The 24393-nt window shown below is 33.9% G+C and overlaps 2 protein-coding genes across 6 annotated transcripts in view; both read left to right on the top strand.

The window, feature by feature from the left end:
- golga4 (golgin A4) overlaps positions 1-10064 on the top strand; it is a 54276-nt gene extending 44212 nt beyond the window's left edge. For all 5 annotated transcript variants that reach the window (XM_051126212.1, XM_051126211.1, XM_051126210.1 and 2 more), the window contains 3 exons: positions 3761-3858; positions 7406-7492; positions 9347-10064. In XM_051126212.1, coding sequence (XP_050982169.1) covers positions 3761-3858; positions 7406-7492; positions 9347-9361 — 200 coding nt within the window. In that variant the 3' untranslated portion in view covers positions 9362-10064. The remainder of the gene's footprint in view (positions 1-3760; positions 3859-7405; positions 7493-9346) is intronic.
- A 1956-nt stretch (positions 10065-12020) lies between these two features.
- The window catches only part of itga9 (integrin, alpha 9), a 106731-nt gene continuing 94358 nt past the window's right edge, over positions 12021-24393 (top strand). Inside the window, exons 1-3 of the mRNA XM_051126216.1 lie at positions 12021-12426; positions 14244-14371; positions 23636-23742. Coding sequence (XP_050982173.1) covers positions 12239-12426; positions 14244-14371; positions 23636-23742 — 423 coding nt within the window. The 5' untranslated portion in view covers positions 12021-12238. The remainder of the gene's footprint in view (positions 12427-14243; positions 14372-23635; positions 23743-24393) is intronic.

Raw genomic sequence — 24393 nt, 5'->3', positions numbered from 1 at the left:
GTAATCATGCTAACAACATGCTAATAACATGCTAATAACATGCACATTATATTAGAAACAGGCTAGCAACATGCTAGTAACTAGCTAATCAGGCTAGAAACATGTTAGTAACTGGCTAATCATGCTAGAAACAGGCTAGCAACATGCTAGTAGCTAGCTAATCATGCTAGAAACAGGTTTGCAACATGCTAGTAACATGTTACTCATACTAGAAACAGGCTAACAACATGCTAGCAGCTAGCTAATCATGCTAGAACAGAGTAACTTGATAATCATTCTAGAATCTTGTTAATAACATGTTAATCATGTTAACAACATACTAATTACTAGAAACAGGTTAACATGTTAGTAACTAGCTAATCATGCTGGCAATATGTTAGTAACTTGCTAATCATGCTAGAAACAGGTTAGTAACATGTTAATCATTAGCAACATACTAATAACATGCTATTCATACTAGAAACAGACTAGCAACATGCTAGTAACAAGCTAATCATGCTAGAAACAGGTTAGTAACATGTTAATCATTAGCAATATGCTAATAACATGCTATTCATACTAGAAACAGGCTAGCAACATGCTAGTAACAAGATAATCAGGCTAGAAACATGTTAGCAACATGCTAGTAACAGCTTAATCATATTAGAAACAGGCTAGTAACATGCTAGTAGCTAGCTAATCATGCTAGAAACAGGCTAGCAACATGTTAGTAGCTAGCTAATCATGCTAGAAACAGGTTTGCAACATGTGAGTAACTTGATAATCATGCTAGAATCTTGTTAATAACATGTTAATCATGTTAACAACATACTAATCATACTAGAAACAGGTTAACATGTTAGTAACTAGCTAATCATGCTAGCAATATGTTAGTAACTAGCTAATCATGCTAGAAACAGGTTAGTAACATGTTAATCATTAACAACATGCTAATAACATGCTGTTCATACTAGAAACAGGTTAGCAACATGCTTGTAACTAGCTAATCATGCTAGAAACATGTTAGTAACGTGCTAGTAACTAGCTAATCATGTTAGAAACATGGTAGCAACCTGCTAGTAACTAGCTAATCATGTTAGAAACATGTTAGTAATGTGCTAGTAACTAGCTAATCATGTTAGAAACATGGTAGCAACCTGCTAGTAACTAGCTAATCATGTTAGAAACGTGGTAGCAAACTGCTAGTAACTAGCGAATCAGGCTACAAACATGTTAGTAATGTGCTAGTAACTAGCTAATCATGCTAGAAACATGTTAGTAACATGTTAGTAACTAGCTAATCATGTTAGAAACATGTTAGTAACGTGCTAGTAGCTAGCTAATCATGTTAGAAACATGGTAGCAACCTGTTAGTAACTAGCTAATCATGCTAGAAACATGTTAGTAATGTGCTAGTAACTAGCTAATCATGCTAGAAACATGTTAGTAATGTGCTAGTAACTAGCTAATCATGCTAGAAACATGTTAGTAACATGTTAGTAACTAGCTAATCATGTTAGAAACATGTTAGTAACGTGCTAGTAGCTAGCTAATCATGTTAGAAACATGGTAGCAACCTGTTAGTAACTAGCTAATCATGCTAGAAACATGTTAGTAATGTGCTAGTAACTAGCTAATCATGCTAGAAACATGTTAGTAATGTGCTAGTAACTAGCTAATCATGCTAGAAACATGTTAGTAACGTGCTAGTAACTAGCTAATCATGTTAGAAACATAGTAGCAACCTGCTAGTAACTAGCTAATCATGTTAGAAACGTGGTAGCAAACTGCTAGTAACTAGCGAATCAGGCTACAAACATGTTAGCAACATGCTAGTAACATGTTACTCATACTAAAAACAGGCTAACAACGTGTTAGCAGCTAGCTAATCATGCTAGAAACAAGTTTGCAACATGCTAGTAACTTGATAATCATGCTAGTAACTTGCTAATTATGCTAACAACATGCTAGTAACATCTTAGCAACCAGCCTGAGTACCTTAGCAACTCCAGAGCAACACCCTAGCAACCACCACACGTACCCTAGCAACCATATAGCAGTGCCTTAGCAACCACTCCAGATACCCTAGAAACACCTTAGCAACCACCACAAGTACACTAGAAACCTTTATCGCCTTTAAAAACTTTCGAACTTTAATCTTTAAAACTATTTCAAGTATTTCAAACTTCAGACTGAAAACCTTCAAGCTTTTAAAACTTTTGCAAAATTTCTGGCTAGGCTTTTTTAAGTCAACTTAAAGTTTGTCTACGAACTTTACTGTCTCGTTACAATTTAAAATACCTGTTTTATATTTAAATATATGTTAAAATGTAATTTATTCTGCATTTTCAGCATCATTACTCCAGTCTTCAGTGTCAAACGACTCTTCAGAAATCATTCTAATATGCATTTATTTGAATTTTTGTGACTTCCAAATGACACTTTTGATCAATTCAGTGCATCCTTGCTAAATAAAAGTATTAATTTTTTAAAAAGAAAAAATGTAAAAAAATTTTTAATGCATGTATTTTGTCTTTTATTACATGTGTGTAATGCATCACTTTTTGTGAGATACAATATTGTATTCTTCTCCCTAATTAATACAGTTGTAATTTCTAAAATTTGACGAGTTGGGTGTAGAAGTTGAACTGCAGTGGTTAATGTTGTGTTGTTCTCTTTACGTCATGCTTTCCATGCTATCAACAGTGCAGAAACCTGCCCGCCCATTGCCAGCTTTATAACATGCTTTTTAAAATAACTCAAGTTTTGTGTTTGAATGTGTTTTGTTCATTCATGGTCTGAAAGCCTCCTGTTACGTTTCTGCTCTCACTTCTTTATCCATTAAACGCAGGGTGGAAAACGGAAAGGCCCCCACCTAGACTGAGCCAAAGCTTCTTGTATTTAGCCACAATGCTGTCATTATAGTGTGCCAGTGTTGCTGCGAGCCGGCGCTCTTAACTACTGCCACTGGAAGTGAGGCGCGTCTAGCTCTCTGATTTACGGGCTGATTATTGCCACGCAAAGGCCGTGCTGTGTGTTTAAAGAATGTATTGAGTGTATGAATGCGTGCTTATCTCATTGATGTCAAAATAGAGGAAAATTATCCTCAATCAGCAGCGCAGGTTCTGAAAGATTAACTCTTACTATTGCTAATACTTCAGATTTGAACTCCTAAACAGCAGCTTAGACTCATAATTTCCCTTGCAGTCTTAAAAATAAAGATTCCGAACCATTTGATTCCCCAAAAAACCTTTTTTGAAGAAAAATCTAAAGAAATGTTTTTCCACTATAAGGAACCTTTTGTTGATTCCAAAGGTTCTTTATGGAACCATCAGTACCAAAAAAGAAACATTTTTAAAAGTGTGCTGCTTAGCAACATCATAGTCATTCCCTGGCAACCACTCCAACATCATAACATGTTTTCAATCTAAAGTCTAGTTGCATTTTGTAGCATTGCACATATTTTCTTATCCAATCATGTGATTTTCTATTAATGACATCCTCTCTGACTCTCTTGGTTCCACTATTAGACGATGATGGTTGGTGTTGAGTGTTTGGAGGATTTATAAGTTCGTCATCTGGCTGCTCTGTTTTTAATTATGGCCCTGATGGAGCAGTATTCAGCAGAACTGGAGTGAATGAGGAAACAGCCAAGTTTTTGTACAGGCTGTGCTTTAAAAACAGCGACTGTTTCCTCTAAAACTGAGCTTAATGTCTCTAGTGCACTTAGATACTCTGTGATAATGATTATGATAAATCTGTTGTTTGTTTGTCTCTATAGATCTGTCACACAACAGTGCGGACCCTTTCAGTGAGCCGACCGAGTTCGAGTACCTCAAGAAGGTCATGTTTGAGTACATGATGGGAAGAGAGACAAAGGTACATTTTATGGGTGGTTATTACACTTTATGATGACGTCATTCAGGGAGAGACTGTATTTGTGTTATGAATGTTATTCAGTATTATTTGAACTCTGTAACACTTAAAAAATTACCCTTTTTTTTGTGTATATAAAAAATTACATAAAAAAATCCAGAAATACATTCTGCTCAAGCTTAGACACTTAGAAATTTCATTAATGTATATTTATATTTATTTAATTTATTAAAACTTTAAAAGATAATTAAATGGCAAGGAATGGTTATAATTAAATTAAATTAAATTAAATTAAATATTTTCTTTTTAATGAAAATTAAAAATGCAGCAAGCTGAAGTACTACAATTACTAAAACAGCTATTAAATAAATTAAAGCTAAATAGCAATATATGAAAAAAATTAAAGCACAACAAAATGACTAAAATTTTAACTAAAATTAAAATGTAAAGCTGAAAATTTAATTTATCAAAACTTCAAAAGATAATTAAATGGCAAGGAATGGTTACCATGAAATAAAATAAAATAAAATAAAATATAAAATAAAATAAAATATTAGATGAAAACTTTAATGAAAATTAAAAAATATATATATTAAAAATATAAAAGATAATTAATGGCAGGTAATAGTTACAATAAAATAAAATTAAATTAAATAAAAAAATAATAGATTAAAATTTTTTTATGAAAATTAAAAATGCAGCTTTAGCAACTAAAAGTTAAATAAGCTGAAATACTAAAATTACTAAAACAGCTGTTAAATAAATTAAAGCTAAATAGAAATATCTGAAAAAAATAAAGCACATAATAAAATTACAAAAATGTTAACTAAAATTAAAATGTAAATATAAAAATATAAAAAATAAAAGCTACTTCAAAATTTATAAATACTAAATAAATAAGAAAGTAGATTATTTACAAATTGTAATCTGTTACTGATTCCAATTTACATTAATTAAATTGTAATACATTACATTACACATTTTAGGTAATATAATCAGACTACTTTTAGATTACTTTTGACCTAAATTGTTTATCACATTGATTTAAAATACAAAGAGTAAGAAAAAAAAAAAAAAATATATATATATATATATAATCAGAAAGGAACGTTTAAAAGATGAAAAAGAGGAATAAGGATGAATCAATAAATTATGAATAATTTATTGCTATTGTGTAAATAATATGTAAACCATAAAGTAACTATAGTCTGATTACGAGTATTTAAAAATGTCATTTAATCTAATTACAAGTACTTAATTTTTTTTAATCTGATTACGTCATCCAGATTACATGTACTCAGTTACTACCCAGGTCTGCTACTACATATGTAGGAACGACCCATTTACTGATAAACAGCTATGTTTAAAATAATAATTACATGTTTCCATGTCGTAAAACTTTCATTTTATCATATTCTTTCCCACAATGCACAGTTTTCCACCACATAATAATGCCGTTTGTTAGAGGAAGGATGCAGTAAATAAGTGTGACGGGGAGTCCGAATGGAAGCCCGTAAAATTATTCATTCCCATGAAAACTCCCACCAGCGTTATGTTGTGTCCTTATAACAGGACCCTAATGAGCGAATCTTGTCCGTTTAGCCAGGACTAATTAACGGCCCGGTTAACGCCGCCTCGAAGCCAGCGGGATTCCCCCTCGTTGCTAATAAACAGTCGGGTCCTTATGACATCACAACAGGCCTCCCTGTCAGAGAGGATGTCCGGCGGGCGACCCGGTGGCTCCTTCTCATCACATGACCCAGTAGCGCCTGCCATTTTAAAAGAGTTGTTTAGGGTGAACGGCCGCGCTGGTTCTGATTAGCGCCGCGTACGGGCGCTGGCAGATCTATCTAGGGCTGATTACCCAGCAGGCTGCAGATAATGAGCGTTTTGTCTTTGCGAGATGTAATTGCTCACAGAACAGCGTGGAGCAGCAGCTCTGCTAAAGATGGCCGGCAGTGTTGTTGTTGTAACTACAACTATTAAAAATAGTTTTTGTTTATTGAAATAAAGCTGACTTGACCTGAAAAAAAGAAAGGAAATGGAAAAAAAATGAAATATACTAACTGAAAATAAGTTTAAGTAAAAGTACTAAAACTACTAAAACTCTTAACAGAAGTAAAAAATAATGGTAAATAGATATTGTGTGTGCGCATACACTGCCAGTCAAAAGTTTTTTGAACAGTAAGTTTTTATATGTTTTTTAAAGAAGTCTCTTCTGCTCACCAAGCCTGCATTTATTTTATTCAAAGTACAGCAAAAACAGTAAAAAATTTTTTTATGTATTTTTACTATTTAAAATAACTGTGTTCTATTTGAATATATTTTAAAATGTAATTTATTCCTGTGATCAAATCTACATTTTCAGCATCATTTCTCCAGTCTTCAGTGTCACATGATCCTTCAGAAATCATTATAATATGCTGATTTGCTGATCAAAAATGTTTGTTTTTCAGGATTTTTTGATGAACAGAAAGAAATTAAAGAAATTAATACTTTTATTTAGCAAGGACGCTTTACATTTATCGAAAGTGATAAAGACACTTATAATGTTACAAAAGATTTCTATTTCAGATTTCTATTCTTCTTCTGAACTTTCATAGAAACCTGTAAAAATTCTACTAACTTCTAGTAATGATGCTAAAAATTCAGCTTTGAAATCAAAGGAATAAATTACATTTTTAAATATATTCAAATAGAAAACAAGTATTTTAAATAGTAGAAATATTTCAGAATTTTACTGTTTTTGTTGTACTTTGGATCAAATAAATGCAGGCTTGACTTCTTTAAAAAATCTTTAAAAATCTTACTGTTCAAAAACTTTTGACTGGTAACGTGTGTATAAAAAAAATACTAAAATGACAAAGCACAACAAAATTAATAAAACTGACACTAAAATGCAAATAAATGTAATATGAATAAATAAGAATAAGACAAATCTACAAAAAAATAAATATTAAATGCTGTATTAGTATATAAAAGTTCTTAAATGTATGTACACACACATTTATATACTACACACACACTACTAAAAATGATAAAAACACATAGTTACTAAACCTTAAACTAAAATTAAAATGTGAAAATAAATATTACTAAAATAACATTAAGTGTAGGTCTGTTTTCTGTGAAATGAAAACATCTCTGTATATGTGTGTATGCTTCAGTCATTTGTGTAGTTTTCCTATTAAACTGTTAACTCCAACCTATAATATGACACTTGTTTAAATAAAGTAAATGGGGAACATGACTGATAAACAGATGTAATCATTTAAAAATGGAAATTCAGTCATCATTTACAGTCTCTGGTGCCCATTGACTTCCATAGTATTTTTCCCACACTATGGAAGTCAGTGAGGACTATCAACTGTTTGGTTACACATGTTCTTCATAATATCTTCCTACAACTCAAGGGTGAAAAAAAAAATTATTCAGAACTAGTTTTTTGATGAACTAGTTCTTTAAGTTGTCATTTCATGCTTTTAAATAACATACTGTAAGATTAAATGAATTTCAGCTTCATGTCGTTTTTCTGTTGCATCTTGTTCAGACAATGGCCAAAGTCATAACATCCATGCTGAAGTTTCCTCCGGACCAGGCGCAGAAGGTTCTGGAGCGTGAGGATTCCCGTGTGATGGTGAGCGTGTCTTTAGTATGCAGAAGCAGCTGCGAGTTTAAGCGTAGCCTTCAAAGACTCTCCGTAACTCTCCATATGTTAAGAAACTAGCAGAAGCAGACATCCCAGATGTAAGCACTGATGTTCAGCCTGCAGTTCATGCGCCGATCAGATGCTAAATTAAGCACATATGTGTTTCTTATCAAATACTTCATGGTTTGTTATCAGGTTTCTGCAGTGTGGTCTGTTTCCTTTCCAGTATTCCGTTTAATTGATATGGTATCATTATATCAGGAAACTGAATTCCTGACCTTTATTTTAATTTCTCCAGTTGTTTATTTGCTTCTTGTGAAATTGTTTGCTCAGGAAATCACTGTCCTGTAACTATTTTGATAGCCAGTAGCTTTTAGTTTACACTAACGTTTAGATGTTTTAAAATGTTTCTGCAAAAAGTCTCTTACACTCACCAAGGCTGCGTTAGTTTGATTAAAAATACAGTAAAATCAGTAATATTCTGAAATATTATTACAGTTTAGAACAGCTGTATTTTATTTGAATATATGTTAAAATGTTATTTATTCCTGTAATCAAAGCTGAATTTTCAGCATCATTACTCCAGTCTTCAGTCACATGATCCTTCAGAAATCATTATAATATGCTGATTTGCTGATCAAGGTTTATTGTGGAAACATATTATTGTTGTGGAAACCGATCAATTTTTTTACTTGCTATTTCAGTGCGTCTTTTAATGTTTTTTAAGAAGTCTCTTCTGCTCACCAAGCCTGGATTTATTTGATCTAAAGTACAGCAAAAACTGTAAAATTTTGAAATAATTTTACTACTTGAATATATTTTGAATATATATTTTAAAATATAATTTATTCCTGTGAATATTCTAATATGGTGCTCCAAAAACATTTATTATTATTATTATTTTTATTTATGTATTTTTTCCGGTTTCTTTGAATATAAAGTTCAGAAGAACAGCATTTATCTGAAATAGAAATTTTTTTGTAACATTATAAATGTCTTTAGCATCATTTTTTGATCAATTTAAAGCATCCTTTCTAAATAAAAGTATTAATTTCTATCATTTCTGTCCCAAAAAATAAAATAAAATAAAATAAAATAAATAAATAAATAAATTATACCGACTCCAAGCTTTTGAATGGTATAGTAATATAATGTTACAAAAGCTTTTAATTTCAGATAAATGCTATTTCTATTCATCAAAGAAACCTGAATTTTTTTTTTAAATATTGTTAACAATAATAATAATAATAATAAAAAAAGTCTTGAACAGCAAATCAGAATATTAGAGTGATTGCTGAAGGATCATGTGAAACTGAAGTCTGGAGTAATGATGCTGAAAATTCAGCTTTGATCATAGGAATAAATTACATTTTAAAATATATTCAAATAGAAAACTGTTTTTTAAATAGTAAAAATATTTCACAATATTACTGCTCTTGCTGTATTTTGGATCAAATAAATGCAGGCTTAGTGAGCAGAAGAGACTTCAGTAAAAGACATTAAAAAAATCTTACTGTTCAAAAACTTTTGACTGGTAGTGTATATCTACTAAAAGTTAAATAGATTAACTTAAAGCCTCAAAATTCACATTACCTGCAAAGCAACATGCTAAAGATCTCTCAGACTTCTTACAAACAACATAACAATACCCTGGCAACCTCCTACAACACACAAGTGTTGGAACATTTTCTTAAAAAAGGTCTATCTAGCTAATGAGCTGTCACATATTTGTTGTGACGTGAAATGCAATTGCTGCTGTTTTTGGCTGCTGATTTAATGCATGTGCCTGTAGCTCATAGTTGAAGTAACCTGGCTTCTGTTCCCCATGTGTGTGTTTTACAGCCTTGGCTCCGGTAAGGTGGAACCAGAACCGTGCCTGAACCTGCCTGACCGAACGACAGACTCTTCTTCTTCTGCTGCTGCTGCTGAGAGATGCTACTGACATGAAAGGGCCTGCTCTACTTATCTGTGTGTGTGTGTGCGAGCGGTGTGTGTGTCTGTGTGTGTGTATGGTTACTGGTACAAGGGAACTTGGTTAGTTTCAGAAATTGAGAGAAAATTTAAAGACTATTCTTAAATTTGTAGCTTGCCAGATATAATTTATTACATGGATTTTTCTTGCTTTCTCTTTTTCATTTTTTTAGGGTAGACGGTTCTTTTTTTAAAGCTGCATTTGTATGATTTGAAGACTTGTGCAATAAGTTTGATTGTAAGTTTCAGTTTGGTTGATTCTCTCTGTTTTTCCTGAATTATTTCGTTTGTATTCCCCTTTTTCTCTGTTTTAAGGTAAGATGAAATTACCCTTTAACTATCTGCACAGCACATGTACGATGTAAAGACACAGACTCATAGTATGCTGATTATTTACTATGTTTTTTTGGTTGTTTGTTTGTTTTTGTAACTTAATATTGTATTTTCGGGGGAAACTGACTAATTAGAACCACGCTTCATATTGTAAATAATCATTGTTGGAAAAAAAAGGCTATAAATCTCTGTCATAGGGCACTTTGAGGCGGTTAATACATTTTAAGATAACTAATAAAGTTTTATTTACACTACATTCAAGTGCTCTTTCTTTTGCATGCAGAAGCTCTTATAACATTGCTGTGTGTTGCAGTTGTCAGGTAAGACTGGTTAAGCATCAACTTAATTTTCACTATAATATAGTCACTGTTGGCCAAATCTGTAAATATGCAAAGATTGTTTGCAAACGATATTATTTAATCTACAATATTTACAGGGACCTCCAAAAAAAAAAAAAAAGCATTAAACATTATCACTATTTTTTTTAATGTCAGCATTCAGATATGCTCCTAAGAATAAGCAACTTTGCATTTAAAAAAAAAAAAAGTAATGTATTTTATAAAAAAAAGTAATATATTTATATAGATGAATGCACATTTAAATATATAAATTAATACACAACAGAATATACACTACCAGTCAAAACAGTAAAATCAGTAAAATGTTTTATGTCTGGTAAAGAAGTCTTTTCTTCTCACCGAGCCTGCATTTATGTCATCCAAAGTACAGCAAAACAGTAAAATATTTTACTATTTAAAATAACTGTTTTCTATTTGAATATATTTTAAAATGTAATTTATTCCTGTGATCAAAGCTAAATTTTCAGCATCATCACTCCAGCCTTCAGTGTCACATGATCCTTCAGAAATCATTCTAATATGCTGATTTGCTGTTCAAGAAACATTTTTCTTCTTCTTCTTCTTCTTCTTCTTCTTCTTCTTCTTCTTCTTTCTTCTTTTTTCTTCTTCTTATTATTATTACCAATATTTAAAACAGTTGAGTATATTTTTTCAGGATTCTTTGAATAGAATCCGCATCAGCATTTATCTGAAATAAAAAGCTTTTGTAACATTATACACTATAGCATTTAAAGAGTCAGTATATATAAAGAAATGATAGAAATTAATACTTTTATTTAGCAAGGATGCTTTAAATTGATCAAAAGTGATGCTAAAGACCTTTATAGTGTTACAAAAGATTTATAGTTCAGATAAATGCTGTTCTTCTGAACTTTCTGTTCATCAGCTGTTTTCAACATAATAATAATAATAATAATAATAATAATAATAATAAAAAGCATGAAACATTATCACTTTTTTTTTTTATGTCAGCATTCAGATATGCTCCTGAGAATAAACAAATCTGCATTTAAAAAAAAAAAGTAATATATTTTATATTGATAAAAAGTAATATATTTATATAGATGAATGCACATATAAATAAATTAATTAATACACAACAGAATATACACTACCAGTCAAAACAGTAAAATGTTTTATGTTTGGTAAAGAAGTCTTTTCTTCTCACCGAGCCTGCATTTATTTCATCCAAAGTACAGCAAAACAGTAAAATATTTTACTATTTAAAATAACTGTTTTCTATTTGAAAATAGAAATAAAAAGCTTTTGTAACATTATACACTATAGCATTTAAAAGCTTAGAGTCAGTATATATAAAGAAATTATAGAAATCAATGCTTTTATTTAGCAAGGATGCTTTAAATTGATCAAAAGTGATGCTAAAGACATTTATAATGTTACAAAAGATTTATAGTTCAGATAAATGCTGTTCTTCTGAACTTTCTATTCATCAGCTGTTTTCAACATAATGTTTTTTGAGCAGCAAATAAACATTGGAATGATTTCTGAAGGATCATGTGACTGGAGTAATGATGCTAAAAAAACAGCTTTGAAATCACACTTACATTTACATTTTAAAATGTATTCAAATAGAAAAGAGTTATTTTAAATTAAAATTATTTTACATTTTTACTCCTTTTGCTGTATTTTTGATCAAATAAATGCAGGCTTGGTGAGCAGAAGAGCTTCTCAAAAAAAAAAAAAAAAAAATTAAAAATCTGACTGTTCAAAAACTTGAACTCACTGCAGTACTGAGCGCTGTCGGTAGGTGTCGCCAGCGGACGCGTCGCCGCGCCCTCCGCTTCTGTGAAATGTGATGCGCAGCGCTTTAATGCCAAGTGAAACTCCAGAGACGCAACAGACTGAGCAGCAGAAGAGAAGAGCCATGCAATGAGAGCGCTATCCTGACCCAAACCTCCGATTCACAAACTCAAACCCTGTTTGCATGCGTTTCATTCCCAACTTTAGGAAAAGGAAGTCGTGTAGTTGTATAAATGTAGTTTTCTCAATCAATTCTGAAACTCTATAGACAGTTTTAATAGCTTTTATAAAGTTCTCATCAGCAACAAGGATGCGCAACAGAATGACGGAACTTTCTACGCGGAAAATCAGCGCTTTGGATGTTTTTGTGTGTTTGTGTTTGGTTTCTTTGGCTTATTCCTTCAACATTGACTTACAACATCCCGTGGTGTTCCGAGGACCAGATGCGACGTTTTTTGGATATTCCGTCCTGGAGCACGTCCATGACAACACACGCTGGTGAGTACATGTTAAGAGAGGGAATAAATATTTATACAGTCAGTTTATAATGCTGAAAATTATTTTTAAAGCGGTCAGCGTCTTCAAAGAAACTTCTCTGGGTCTCTTTAGTCTGTTGAGGTTTGTCTAGCGCAGCCCAAATTGTCTTTTGGCGCCTCTGGTACAGTAAGCCAAAGGTCAACTGTCTTAAAGACTTAATAAAAAAAACAAACTAAAGTTTTGAAATATATAAATCTACAGTAAATAATCAGTACCTTAGTTTTTCCGTTACTTTCCTAACGGAAAGCGCTCGAGCGGTCTTCGGTTGCCAAGGTAACGTTAACCTCCTCAGCTAAATGTCAGTTTCTTCCAGCATCAGGTAAAAATAATCACGCTAGCTAACTTGTAATTTAACTTTTCTGGTCACTAAAATGTTTTATTTACAAAAAAACAGTGGTTTAAATGTAAGCTACACTTTTAAAAGTCCCATAGTCTGTTAAAAAAAACCCGATAAATCTCATTACGTCGACGCCGCTAGTATAGTACGTAAAATTGTAGATTATCTAAAATCCGTTTTAAACTGTTTCGTCTTAAATTGGCTAAATATGTAATAAAATGATAAATAACGATAGCGTCAAGCGGTTTTCTGTCGCTATGGTTACCTCAGGCGAACGCTAATTATGAACGCTAGCATCGTTTTCTGTGTAAATTTTGTTTGTTTTTATTGATTTTAGTGTTGGATTGTCACTGTGGCTTTAAAAATCATTTGGGTAATTAAGCCATGTTAAAAATGGTTTACAGTTTAGTTTAAGGTGTCCTTGTTACAGTGTAAATATACATTTAAGTACTGAGTAACATTAACTAACGTTACATATTTACTTATTGTATGGTTAAGGTTTGGTTTAGGGTTACTTGCATGTAATTATGCATAATTCATTGTTATTATAATAGTAAGTACATGTGTAACAAGGACACGTGTTACCTAAAAATATGTATTGTTACGTTAATAACATATCAAGTTGCATACCCTGGTGAAAAAACCAGCATATGCTGGTTAGGTAGGTTTTGATGCTGGTTTAAGCTGGTTCTTTGCTGGTTCATGCTGGTCCTTGACCAGCAACATGACCAGCAAAAACCAGCAAAGGACCAGCTTAAACCAGCATCAAAATATACCTACCAGCATATGCTGTTTTTTTTCACCAGGATATCTTTTGAAACTATTTAAGTGCTGAAAATCCTTGGTTGATTAAAAGAGCAAAAATGAATAAGAAATTGATGTTAATTCTGGATAAATCTCTTCCTGCTTTTGGAGAACAACATTTGATTTGATGTTTTGTTATCTAATCTAACGCAGTACGTTATGTGGTTCTGCATTACTCAGTTCATGCTAACAAAAGGGCAGTGTTTTCCCTTACTTTCATAATCCAGCTTTTGCCATTACATTTCGGACGACTTTTTAAAATCTCTTGTGACCGTACAGATGTTGAGCCTTTCTTCCAAGGGCTGTCCTAAAGTTTAAAGGGAAACACTGGCCAGCGCCCAAATCATTGCCTTTGCTTCACTGGAGATGATGATGTAGTTCTTGCATCACTGAATTGTAGAGCCAGACCATGACAGCATGACAAGGCAAAAACACCTTCGGGCCTAATTCACTTATTAGGCATTGCTATTATTCATCCATGACACTTCCAGACAAAAAGCAGATTTACGAAGAATATCACTATTGTTTTCCGTTTTATAATAACCAAATGGCATAAATTGACTTTTGTCCCATGCAATCCCGGTTGCATGTGTAGCTGTGTTGTGTAATGACCGTATGTTTCTCCTGATGTCTGTAGGATTGTGGTTGGGGCTCCCAGAGCAAACTCATCATTTAGCAGTTCAGTACACTCACCTGGAGCCGTATACAAGTGCCGGATCCGCAACAACCCAGAGCAACGCTGCACTGAGATGGACCTCGGCAGAGGTGTGTACCTCACATGATCTCATAAATGTGACCCTGGACCACAAAACCAGTCATAAGGGTCAGTTTCTTAGACATGGAAGCTGAATAAATAAGCTTTCCATTGATGTATGGTTTGTTAGGATAGGACAATATTTGGCCGAGATACAACTATTTGAAAATCTGGAATCTGGAATCAAAATATTGAGCTGTTCAAATGTTAGCAATGCATATTCCTAATCAAAAATGTATTTTTTTTATATATATATTTACGGTTGTAAATTTACAAAATATCTTAATGGAACATGATCTTTACCTAATATCCTAAAGATTTTTGGCATACAAGAAAAATTTATCATTTTGACCCATACATTCTATTTTTTGGCTATTGCTACAAATATACCCGTGCTACTTAAGACTGGTTTTGTGGTCCAGACAGTCCACATATAGTAGATCTTACTTAGTAGTTACTAATAGTTAAGAACATGAAAACAAAAGTCACAATATGTCATTTACAGATTTGCAATTACAAAAAATACTGAAAAATTCAGAATTATTAATAGTGCAAAAAATAAAGTGCACAGTGTGCAATGTAAACAAAGAATACGTATATGTGCAAAGTCCTTTATAGGTAGATTGAGTCCATGTTGTTGCAAATTAAAAAGCATGCTTGTCTGCAATGAAAAAACTGTATATGTGTGCAGAAAGTATGCCCTGGTAGTCTGTCTCTGATGTTGTTTGCATTGTATGGCAGGATGGGATAGCTGACACCTCTCAGAATCAGTATGTGTCTGCAGTGATGGGGGGAGAGGTGTCATTCACAAGCCTGATGGCCTGTTGGGTGAAAACTGCAGCCTCAATGTTTTGGCTTTAACACTCCTTTACCATCTGCATACAGTATACTTACATAGAGTTGAGGTCAAAAGTTTACATACACCTTTGTGAAAACTTTTTGAAATTGAAGTTCAGGGTAAATTTAACTTCTTTTGTCTTCTGGGAAACACGTAAGTATCTTCTGAGTATAAACTATATTATCGCTCAGTCATAATCTGCTACATTCGGCTATAAGTCATTAAGATATTGTAAATGTTAACCTTCATGATTTTCTGTAAAGCTGCTTTGCAACAATATGTATTGTAACAAATAAATGTTACTTCTTAAATGCATTAGTCTTGTAGAATCTTGAAGAATGTAGAAGAATGTGTCTAAAGAACATGTTTTAAAAATGTCTAAATGTGTTTAAAAAGGGAAGTGAAAGTGTGTTGAAATATTATTATTATCATATCCTGTTAAAGTGTCAGTTGTGCCTTTGTATTATAGCACCGGTTTAGGTGAAAAACAGCTAGAAGATGTCATCTGCACAGTCAAATCAGCTGTTAAAAGAGCAGAACTGTTTTCACATGGGTAGTTTAACCCAAACCACTGTACTACAGAAATTACTCATGAAGTTAAACATGGAGTTTGGACAGGTCAATATTTGAAAACCTGCCTGGACAAATGTTTTAGCAACCGTGTTTTGGTCACTTTTAATAACTCTTCTCCCAGTTATAATCAAAAACAGGGCTGTTATCTTATCCTGTTGTTTTCGCATTACACTTGTTATACTAACACTCATTTTCAGCGCTGATAGCGTGTCAATTTACACTTTTCCTTTCGTAAGCATGCATCATACTATGAGCTTGTTTATGTGATGGACAGCTGACAATATCATTGTTATTATTATTTTTTAACATTATTAATATTACTGTTTAAAATCAGTTAAAATGTCTGTAGTCTGGCTTTTGAGGTATTTTGATAGAAATGATGAATGGTTTGGCTAATATTTTCCGAACGGCCGTGCCAAGGAGCAAATGTGTAGAAATCTCTTGAAGCTCTTTTCTTGTGGTGGAGAGATGAGAGCGGTTTATATGAGAGGCCCTTTAAGACATATTTCAAACTTCATTCACACACACTATCAAACTCTCTCTCATACGCTACTATAACGTCTGTCACACACTATCAAAGCTTTCACGTACACTATTAAACTCTCTCCCATACACTACTATACGGTCTCTCAAATACTAACAAATCTTTCACACGCACTATCAAATTCTCTTTCGCAAACTACCAAACTCTCTCTTGCAAACTACCAATCTCTATCAAACTCATTCACATATGCGCTTACAAACTCTCTTGCATGTTACGTTTTGATCGTTTGCTTTTCAATTTGAAATGAAATAAGAAACAAGAAAGCAGCTTATTTTTTCGTTTTTTCGTTTGTTCAGAAGAACAAAAAAAAAAACGAGATTTCTTTTTTTTTTGGTTCATGGGTAGAAAATGGATAAAGGACAAAATTTGTTTTCCACACAGGTGGGCGATCCCAGTGACGTCATCAGCTGTTCCTCTGTTTATTTATTTTTATTCTTTTTTAATAACTGCAATCTTTAGAACAACGAACATACAAGGGTGATAACATAAATTACATAAAAATAAACAAAGAAAATTAAAAACATAATAATAAAATAGGTAAAGCAATAAGAAAATCACATGTCCATAACAAGTACAAATAGTTACAAATTATTCAAACTATAGATTTAAGGCTTTAAAATAAATTACAGCTTTTGTCGCTTTGTTATTTCTTGTTTCTTTTAATACAGGCAGTGACCTGTTTCTATTTTTAAATGAGTTTTTTTATTATTATTTATTTATTTATTTTTTTTGCAACAAAATAAAAGTCCTCTGACTGGGCTTTCTTCTGTGCAACCTAACGCGTTTCACAGAAATATTTATTTCAGAAATATTAATCTGCACCCAGCCTGTTTCATTTTTATGTATGGATTTAAATCTGATTGGTGACGCTGTGCTACAAACTAGACAGCGCAGATCAATGTTTGGTTGGAAAGTCAAGTCAAAGATTTTTTTGTTTTTGTAGATTACAAATTGTACTTAGTTGGTGATCCAGTGTAGATGTATAAAACAGCATAAAATGACAGATTTTTGTTTAAACATTATTTATTTTTAATGCTAATATTTTTTTCCCCTGTGCCTACTATAAGTGACCAATAGCCAAACACCATGAAACACAGACTTTTCACACGTCTAAGCGTTATTTATTATCTAGATATTTATCAGTATTTTACTTAAGGGTCTAGAGTCTATTCACACTTATACTGTAAACTCAAAGCTGGGGCCCCAGGACCCCAGTGTGTGAGAGACAGTATAGTAGTGTACGGGAGAGAGTTTAATAGTGTGCGTGAAAGCTTTGATAGTGTGTGAGAGACGTTATAATATGTATGAGAGAGAGTTTGATAGTGTGTGTGAATACTTTGATTGTGTGTGCACGAATATAGTTTGAATAATGTCTTAAAGGGCCTCTCATAGGTTTATGCGGCTTTAATGCGCACGCTCTTGCTCGCGCTGTATCTTACTGACAGAACGCACACGAGCAAATGCGACATGTTCTGGGGCCCCCAGCTTTGAGTTTGCATGAAGTATATGGGATAAGACCCCTCAGGTGCCCCCCTTGAGAAATATTGCTACTGATATGAGGGAACTAGTGTCTGAAGTGATGTTAAATGAATAGTTCATCCAAAAAAAATAAAAATATGCATGAAATTTAGTCACCCTTAGGCCAACCAAGATGTAGATGAGTTTCTTCATCAGATTTGGAGAAATGTAGCGTTACATCACTTGCTCACCAATAGATCCTCTGCACTGAATGGGTCAGAATAAGAGTCCACACAGCTGATAAAAACATCACAATAGTCCACACAACTCCAGTTCATCAGTTAATATCTTGTGAAGCAAAAAGCTGTGTGTTTGCAAGAACCAAATCCATCATTAAGATGTTTTTAATTTTAAACCATTGCTTCTGGCTAAAATGAATCCTCTATCCATGGTATAGCTTTCTCTAGTGAAAAAGTGGTCTGGGTCAGGAGAGATATATGCACAGAATAAGCACCATTTACAAGCAAAAACAGTCCAAAACAACTGTAAACAAATATGTTGGTGAAGTTTGATGTGAGAGACAACAGGAGATTTTTCACTGGAGATAGCATTATGGATTATGGAGGTTAAATGCAATACAAACATGGATCTTTTGCTTGACAAGATCTTAATTGATGGACTAGGTGTGGATTATTGTGATGTTTTTATCAGCTGTTTGTACTCTCGTTCTGATGGCACCCATTCACTGCAAAGGATCCATTGGTAAGCAAGTGATGTGATGCTACATTTCTCCAAATCTGAGGAAGAAACAAACTCATTTATACCTGGCCTAAGAATAAGTACTTTTTCAGCAAATTTTCATTTTTGGGCAAACTATTCCTTTAATTATGTGACCTTATTTCTTTTGTGGAACAAGAAGATGTTTTTATGTTCCATGGTAAAAGGAAAGTCCTACTGCTTTGGAAATTAAATGGAGTGAGTAAACTATGGCAGAATTTGTCCGTTTTAGTGAACTATTTCTTTAAACCTTCCGTCTGTTGTCAATTTATGAAGAATGTTTAGTGACTCTTGTGGACGGGGTCAGATGATATCGGAGTACCATGACTAGACCTTTACTCATCTGCTTGCAGACACAAAACTATTTATCGGTTACGAAATGGTCATGAGCTTGATTATTGCAAGCATATTTTGAGCAATTCTTTAGCTGTGTACTGCAGATCCTTTCTTCTATTTTACGGCATTCATTCAAGTTTATTATTTGAAGTGAAATGCATTGTCCTCAGTTGTTACGGGAGGTAATTTTCTACTAGTATGTCTCTTAGCTTCATCAAATACAGTAATTATGCCATTTCCTTCTAAGCAACACAGAGCCCATTCAAAGCCATATTCAGGACGAGCAATTACGATTTATTTAGAGTAACAGAGCCAGTTTATTGTCTGTGGGATGAGGGTACTGAAGGATGTTTTATAGCCTATTATAGGAATAGATCTGTTCCAAAACCTAGCGAGCTGACTACCTAGACTCCATTCATCATAGGTGCAATTTCATGCCAAATTTTGGCCAATTTCTAAGGCAGCATTGCATTTGTTCCTCAAAGAAAAAGCAAAGCAATTGTAATGAGTTTAGTGGAAGAACTGGCATGTAAGATGAGAGAAGCGTTTATTATAAATATACTTAGAGTATATTAAACCCAGGCTCACTGGGAAAACATGCCTGTGGCAACATTTCTGCAAAATGATGTTGTTTTGTACTCATGTTGAGAAATAAAATGTCCAGAGAGTGGCTCATTCATTTAGTGCATTCATTTATCTCCAACAAATCTGACACTGTTTTATCACGTTGATTGCTGTACGCATCACAGCAGTTTGGAAATGGCACCCACACTAAACCTAACCGATAGTGTTAACAAAAGCAAACATGAGATGAAAAGCCATTTGCTGTTGCAAATATGCCATTTTTACATGCTTCTATCAGGCTTTGTGCTCTTATTGACTTTTGTTTTAAGTGACTTGTACAAAAGAACTTCACATCTCAAGTGAAGTGTTGTACTGGGTGAGCAAGTTTACTTTTAGATAAGACATGCATTTGGAGTTGTTTGTGTGATTAAAAACATCAAAATGTATTAGTTATAAATAATTTACTTTGGTAAAAGTGTCTTAGCATAGTATTGTGCAAGGAACTGCCCAAAAATATTTATCTATAATCTGCCTCCGTAATCATAATGTGTATGGAAAGGAATAAAAGTAGTTTGTGTTTTACTACCACTAGTGTTCATTTTAACTGGAACTCTATGTATAGGTACATTTTTGGAGCAAAAATTAAGGTAGAAGTAAAATGTCCAGTGAGTGGCTTTAAAAGGGCATTCAATTGTATCCAATGGCAATGTTTTATTATGTTGATCGCTGTAGCATTACAGCAGTTTGGAAATGCCACCTATACTAAACCTAACCGAGTGTTAACAAAAGCAAACATGAGATGAAAAGCCATTTTCTGTTGTAAACATGCCATTTTAGCATGCTTCTATCAGGCTTTGAGCTCTTTTGTGAAGTTTTTTTGGCTTGTGTTTAAGTGACTCGTATACAAGCACTTCACTTCTCAAGTGTTTACTTTTACTTTTTTTTTTAAGTTTTCTCTTAGAAAAGACATGCATATGGAGTTGATTGTGTTATAAAAAGATCAAAATGTATTAGTTTATAAATGATGTACTATGCTAAAAGTGCATAACATAGTATTGTGCAAGGAACTGCCAAAAATAAGTCTATATTTTTCAATAATCTGCCTCCGTAATCATAATTTGTATGGAAAGGAATAAAAGTAGTTGGTGTTTTACTACCACTAGTATTCATTTCAACTAGAATTGTACATATAGGTACGTTTTTGGAGCAAAAATGAAGGAAGAAGTAAAACGTCCAGTGAATGACTTTAAAAGTGCATTCAGTTATATCCAACAAATGTGAATCTGGCAATGTTTTATAATGTTGATCATTGTAGCATCACAGCAATTTGGAAATTCCACCTACACTAAACCTAACCAATAGTGTTAACAAAAGCAAACGTGATGAAAAGCTGTTTGCTGTTGCAAACATGCCATTTTAGCATGCTTCTATCAGGCTTTGAGCTCTTTTTGACTTGTGTTGTAAGTAACTCGTACACAAGCACTTCACATCTCCAGTGCAATGCTGTACCGGGTGAGCTAATGAGTAAGTTTACTTTTAGAAAAGACATGCATATGGAGTTGTTTTGTGTGATAAAAACATCTAAATGTATTAGTTTACAAATGATGTACTATGCTAAAAATGCATAACATAGTAATGTGCAAGGAACTGCCCAAAATAAGTCTTTGTTTATGGATAATCTGCTCCCATAATAAAATCTGTGTGAAAAAGAAATAAAAGTAGTAGTGTTTTGCTACCACTAGTGTTGATTTCAACTGTAAACTGCAGTGAATTATGTATAGGTACAGCTTTGGAGCAAAAATGAAGGAAGAGGCACATTTTCCAGTGAGCCTGGCTTGACAAGCATTCATATAATAGTGTAAATTGTACAGAAAATGGATGAAATCTAATTAAATTAGTTTTTTTGTAGTAACATACTGTTGCCATCTATTGGACCGAAATGTCCAACAGTGTTAAAAAGATCCTTACCTGACAAATCTATCACTACATTCACTGTTGACCTTCATGATCAAAGTAGCATGCACATTTGTTTTCTTTCAGTTATCCGTTAACCTACCAGCACACTCCGGCCTCACGCTTACTCACTACACACTTCCAGATCTCATCCTACCTTTCATCCCCTCGCTGAGCGGTTCACAACCAGAAAAACGCGGCACTCAGGACCCACACAGATGCGAAAACAAACACGACTGTTGCGGAGATGGCCGGGAGGGATCCCGGGGTCGCTGATTTGATGAGATGTTTATAATCTGAGGAACATTCCTTGCGCCTTCTTATTTGAAGTGAAGGCCAAGGTTTTTAAGAAGGGAATTCTTCTTGCGGTTTTCCTGCATTCTTGACCCTGTGAAATATATCTGTGTTCAATGTGTAGTGTTTTTTGGATGATGCTTCGCTGCTAATTGCCGAAAATAATGTTTTGTCTGTATCCCAAGCAAACTTCATCTTGGTTTTTGACAGTTTGTGTTTCCCTCCTAATTTGAAATCTGGCGCTCGTCTTTGTGTGCCTTGGATGCTTCGAAGCTTTGGGGGCAAAAGCATTAACATCAAACAAGACGTGATTAGAACCATTTGTCCTACCTTTGACAAGCTGCTGTTTAGGAGGTAAAAGGTTGTCTCCTGACTTTGTATAATAGCTGCTAAAAAAGACTGGCTTATGAATCCTAGCTCATGCTAGTTTATCCTGGTTAGTGCTTGTCTTGATTCATTCAGCGTTGATTCATTCAGTCAAAACTGGGTGGGAGTTGAACAGGAATACCAGTTCATTTGGGCATTATGCAGTCTTAAGTCTCCAAGTCTCCGCACCGATGCTGTCAGTCTGCTGAGGAGGAGGAGAAAAGAACCAGAGCCAAAGAAAACAGCAGCTGTCCCGGGAGCCATCACTCTTTTTCCTGTGGACAATCACAGTTTGCCCCTCAGTGGGCCGCTGTAGCTCAACGCTCATAGATAAACATTAAAGCCGACCCTTATGCTTAGATAAACTCCCTGCAGGAATAACACGCCTTGCTCGTAAATCCTCCATTTTTGTACAGTTAAAACCCCAAAATAGACAATAGAATACCTCCAAAATAGTTCATGTCTAATTCAAGAAGCTGACATGTCGTAGTTTATATTTTCCGGAGTCACCAGTGTTAGCCATTTTTAATCCTAAACCTTTGAGGTAAATGAACTATGATCATGCTTTGAGTTATTTTTGAAATGCCTTACATTTTAGTAAACAGAATGGCCTTCAGGTCCCACAGATTCTTTGTTTTTTTTTTTTTTTTAGCATTTTTGTGTATTTGAGCCCTTTTCAACAATGAGTGTATGATTTTAAGATCCATCTTTTTACGTTGAGGACAACTCATATGAGAGACTCATATGCAACTATTACAGAAGATTCAAACGCTCACTGATGCTTCAGAAGGAAAAACAATGCATAAAGAGCTGGCGGGTGTAAACTTTTGAACTGAACGAAGATGCGTAGGTTTTTCTTATTTTGCCGTAAATATCATTCCCCCTCCATCCCCCCCCTCCCGGCTCTTAATGCTTTGTGTTTCCTTCTGGAACATCAGTGAATGTTTGAAACTTCTGTACTTGTTGCATATGAGTCCCTCAGTTGTCCTCAGTGTGAAAAGATGGATCTTAAAATCATACAGTCATTGTTGGAAAGGATTCAAATACACAAAAATGCTGAAAAACCACAGATTCTGTGGGACCTGAAGGATTTTTCTGAAGAACAGCAGGCAGTTTAACTGTTCAGGACAAACAAGGGACTCATGAACAACTATTTTGGGAAACGAAAGTTTATTAACCAGTGTTTAGGAGGTTGCTCACACTTTTTTACTACTGCATTGTGGGATTGGAACTTAGTTTGGCTAATAGAAATAAAAATAGAGCTTCTATGCTTTGATTCTCTAAGTAGAGCAGTTTCCCATCAGTGTTGTGAACTTTGGAATAAGTTCATACACTTTTATATATTTGCATTTGATACACATGAGTTTTACATTTCCAATATTTTGTGTACTCTTCTTACTAATACAAAGCAGTATTGTCTGTTTTCAAGCATATTAAATGGCCCCAAACATTGACTGTCTGACTTTTGTTTCAGGCTGTCTGGTCTCAGAGTGGTTTTATTGTGTTTCTCATTGCCGACAGAGATGTTTGTCTTTCTGCTGGCTACAGTAATGTTCTCATTCTGTACTCTAGGAAATAAGCAGAGGGAGTCCTGCGGGAAGACGTGTCAAGGAGACAGGAACGACGAGTGGATGGGGGTCAGTCTGGCTCGACAGGACAAACCCAATGGCAAAATTTTGGTATGTTCCATCTTGACGAAGAAATCAAGCCAAACTGAGAGTCTAAAGGATTAGGATTTTCCACTGGATTGGTTGGATCTGTGACCAACAAAAGTTTATGATTCCTAAATGTTTTGTTCATCATGATAATCTTCACAAATGAACACAACTTTCATAAATTCTGAGGCCTAAATACAATCTCCAGATGTAAAACTCTAAAGTCAAACTAACAACAAAGTTCCACAACTAAGTTTCTGACAAATCTTTAAATGCTTATTTAAAATCTACAAGTTGTAAAGTTTGTAAGAGCGTGATTATAAACACAACAAAGCTGTGAAAGCGACTTGTAAATAGATGTAGAGTCCCATTTAGACACTTTTTTCCCCTTTTTCAATCAAGACATGTAAAAACCTCAAAAATCAACAGTGGGGTATTACTGATGTATTTTGTGTTTTGGAGTAAAACATGAATACATAATGAGCTTGTATTAAATACAGACTTTATTTCAGGCGTTTAACCAAAAACCCATTGCCTCTGCGCGTATTGCGAATCATTTGATTCCAATCAGAACTTGTGGGCTGGTAAATCATTTCTCGAATTGAATGAATCGAGATCCGCGCTCTGAAGTTCTGGTCTTAAGTGATGGTTCGCAAATCATTATTCAGATCAGTA

Source organism: Labeo rohita, chromosome 13, assembly GCF_022985175.1.
Source record: "Labeo rohita strain BAU-BD-2019 chromosome 13, IGBB_LRoh.1.0, whole genome shotgun sequence".
Lineage (NCBI taxonomy): Eukaryota > Metazoa > Chordata > Actinopteri > Cypriniformes > Cyprinidae > Labeo > Labeo rohita.
This window is presented reverse-complemented; position numbering and strand designations above follow the sequence as displayed.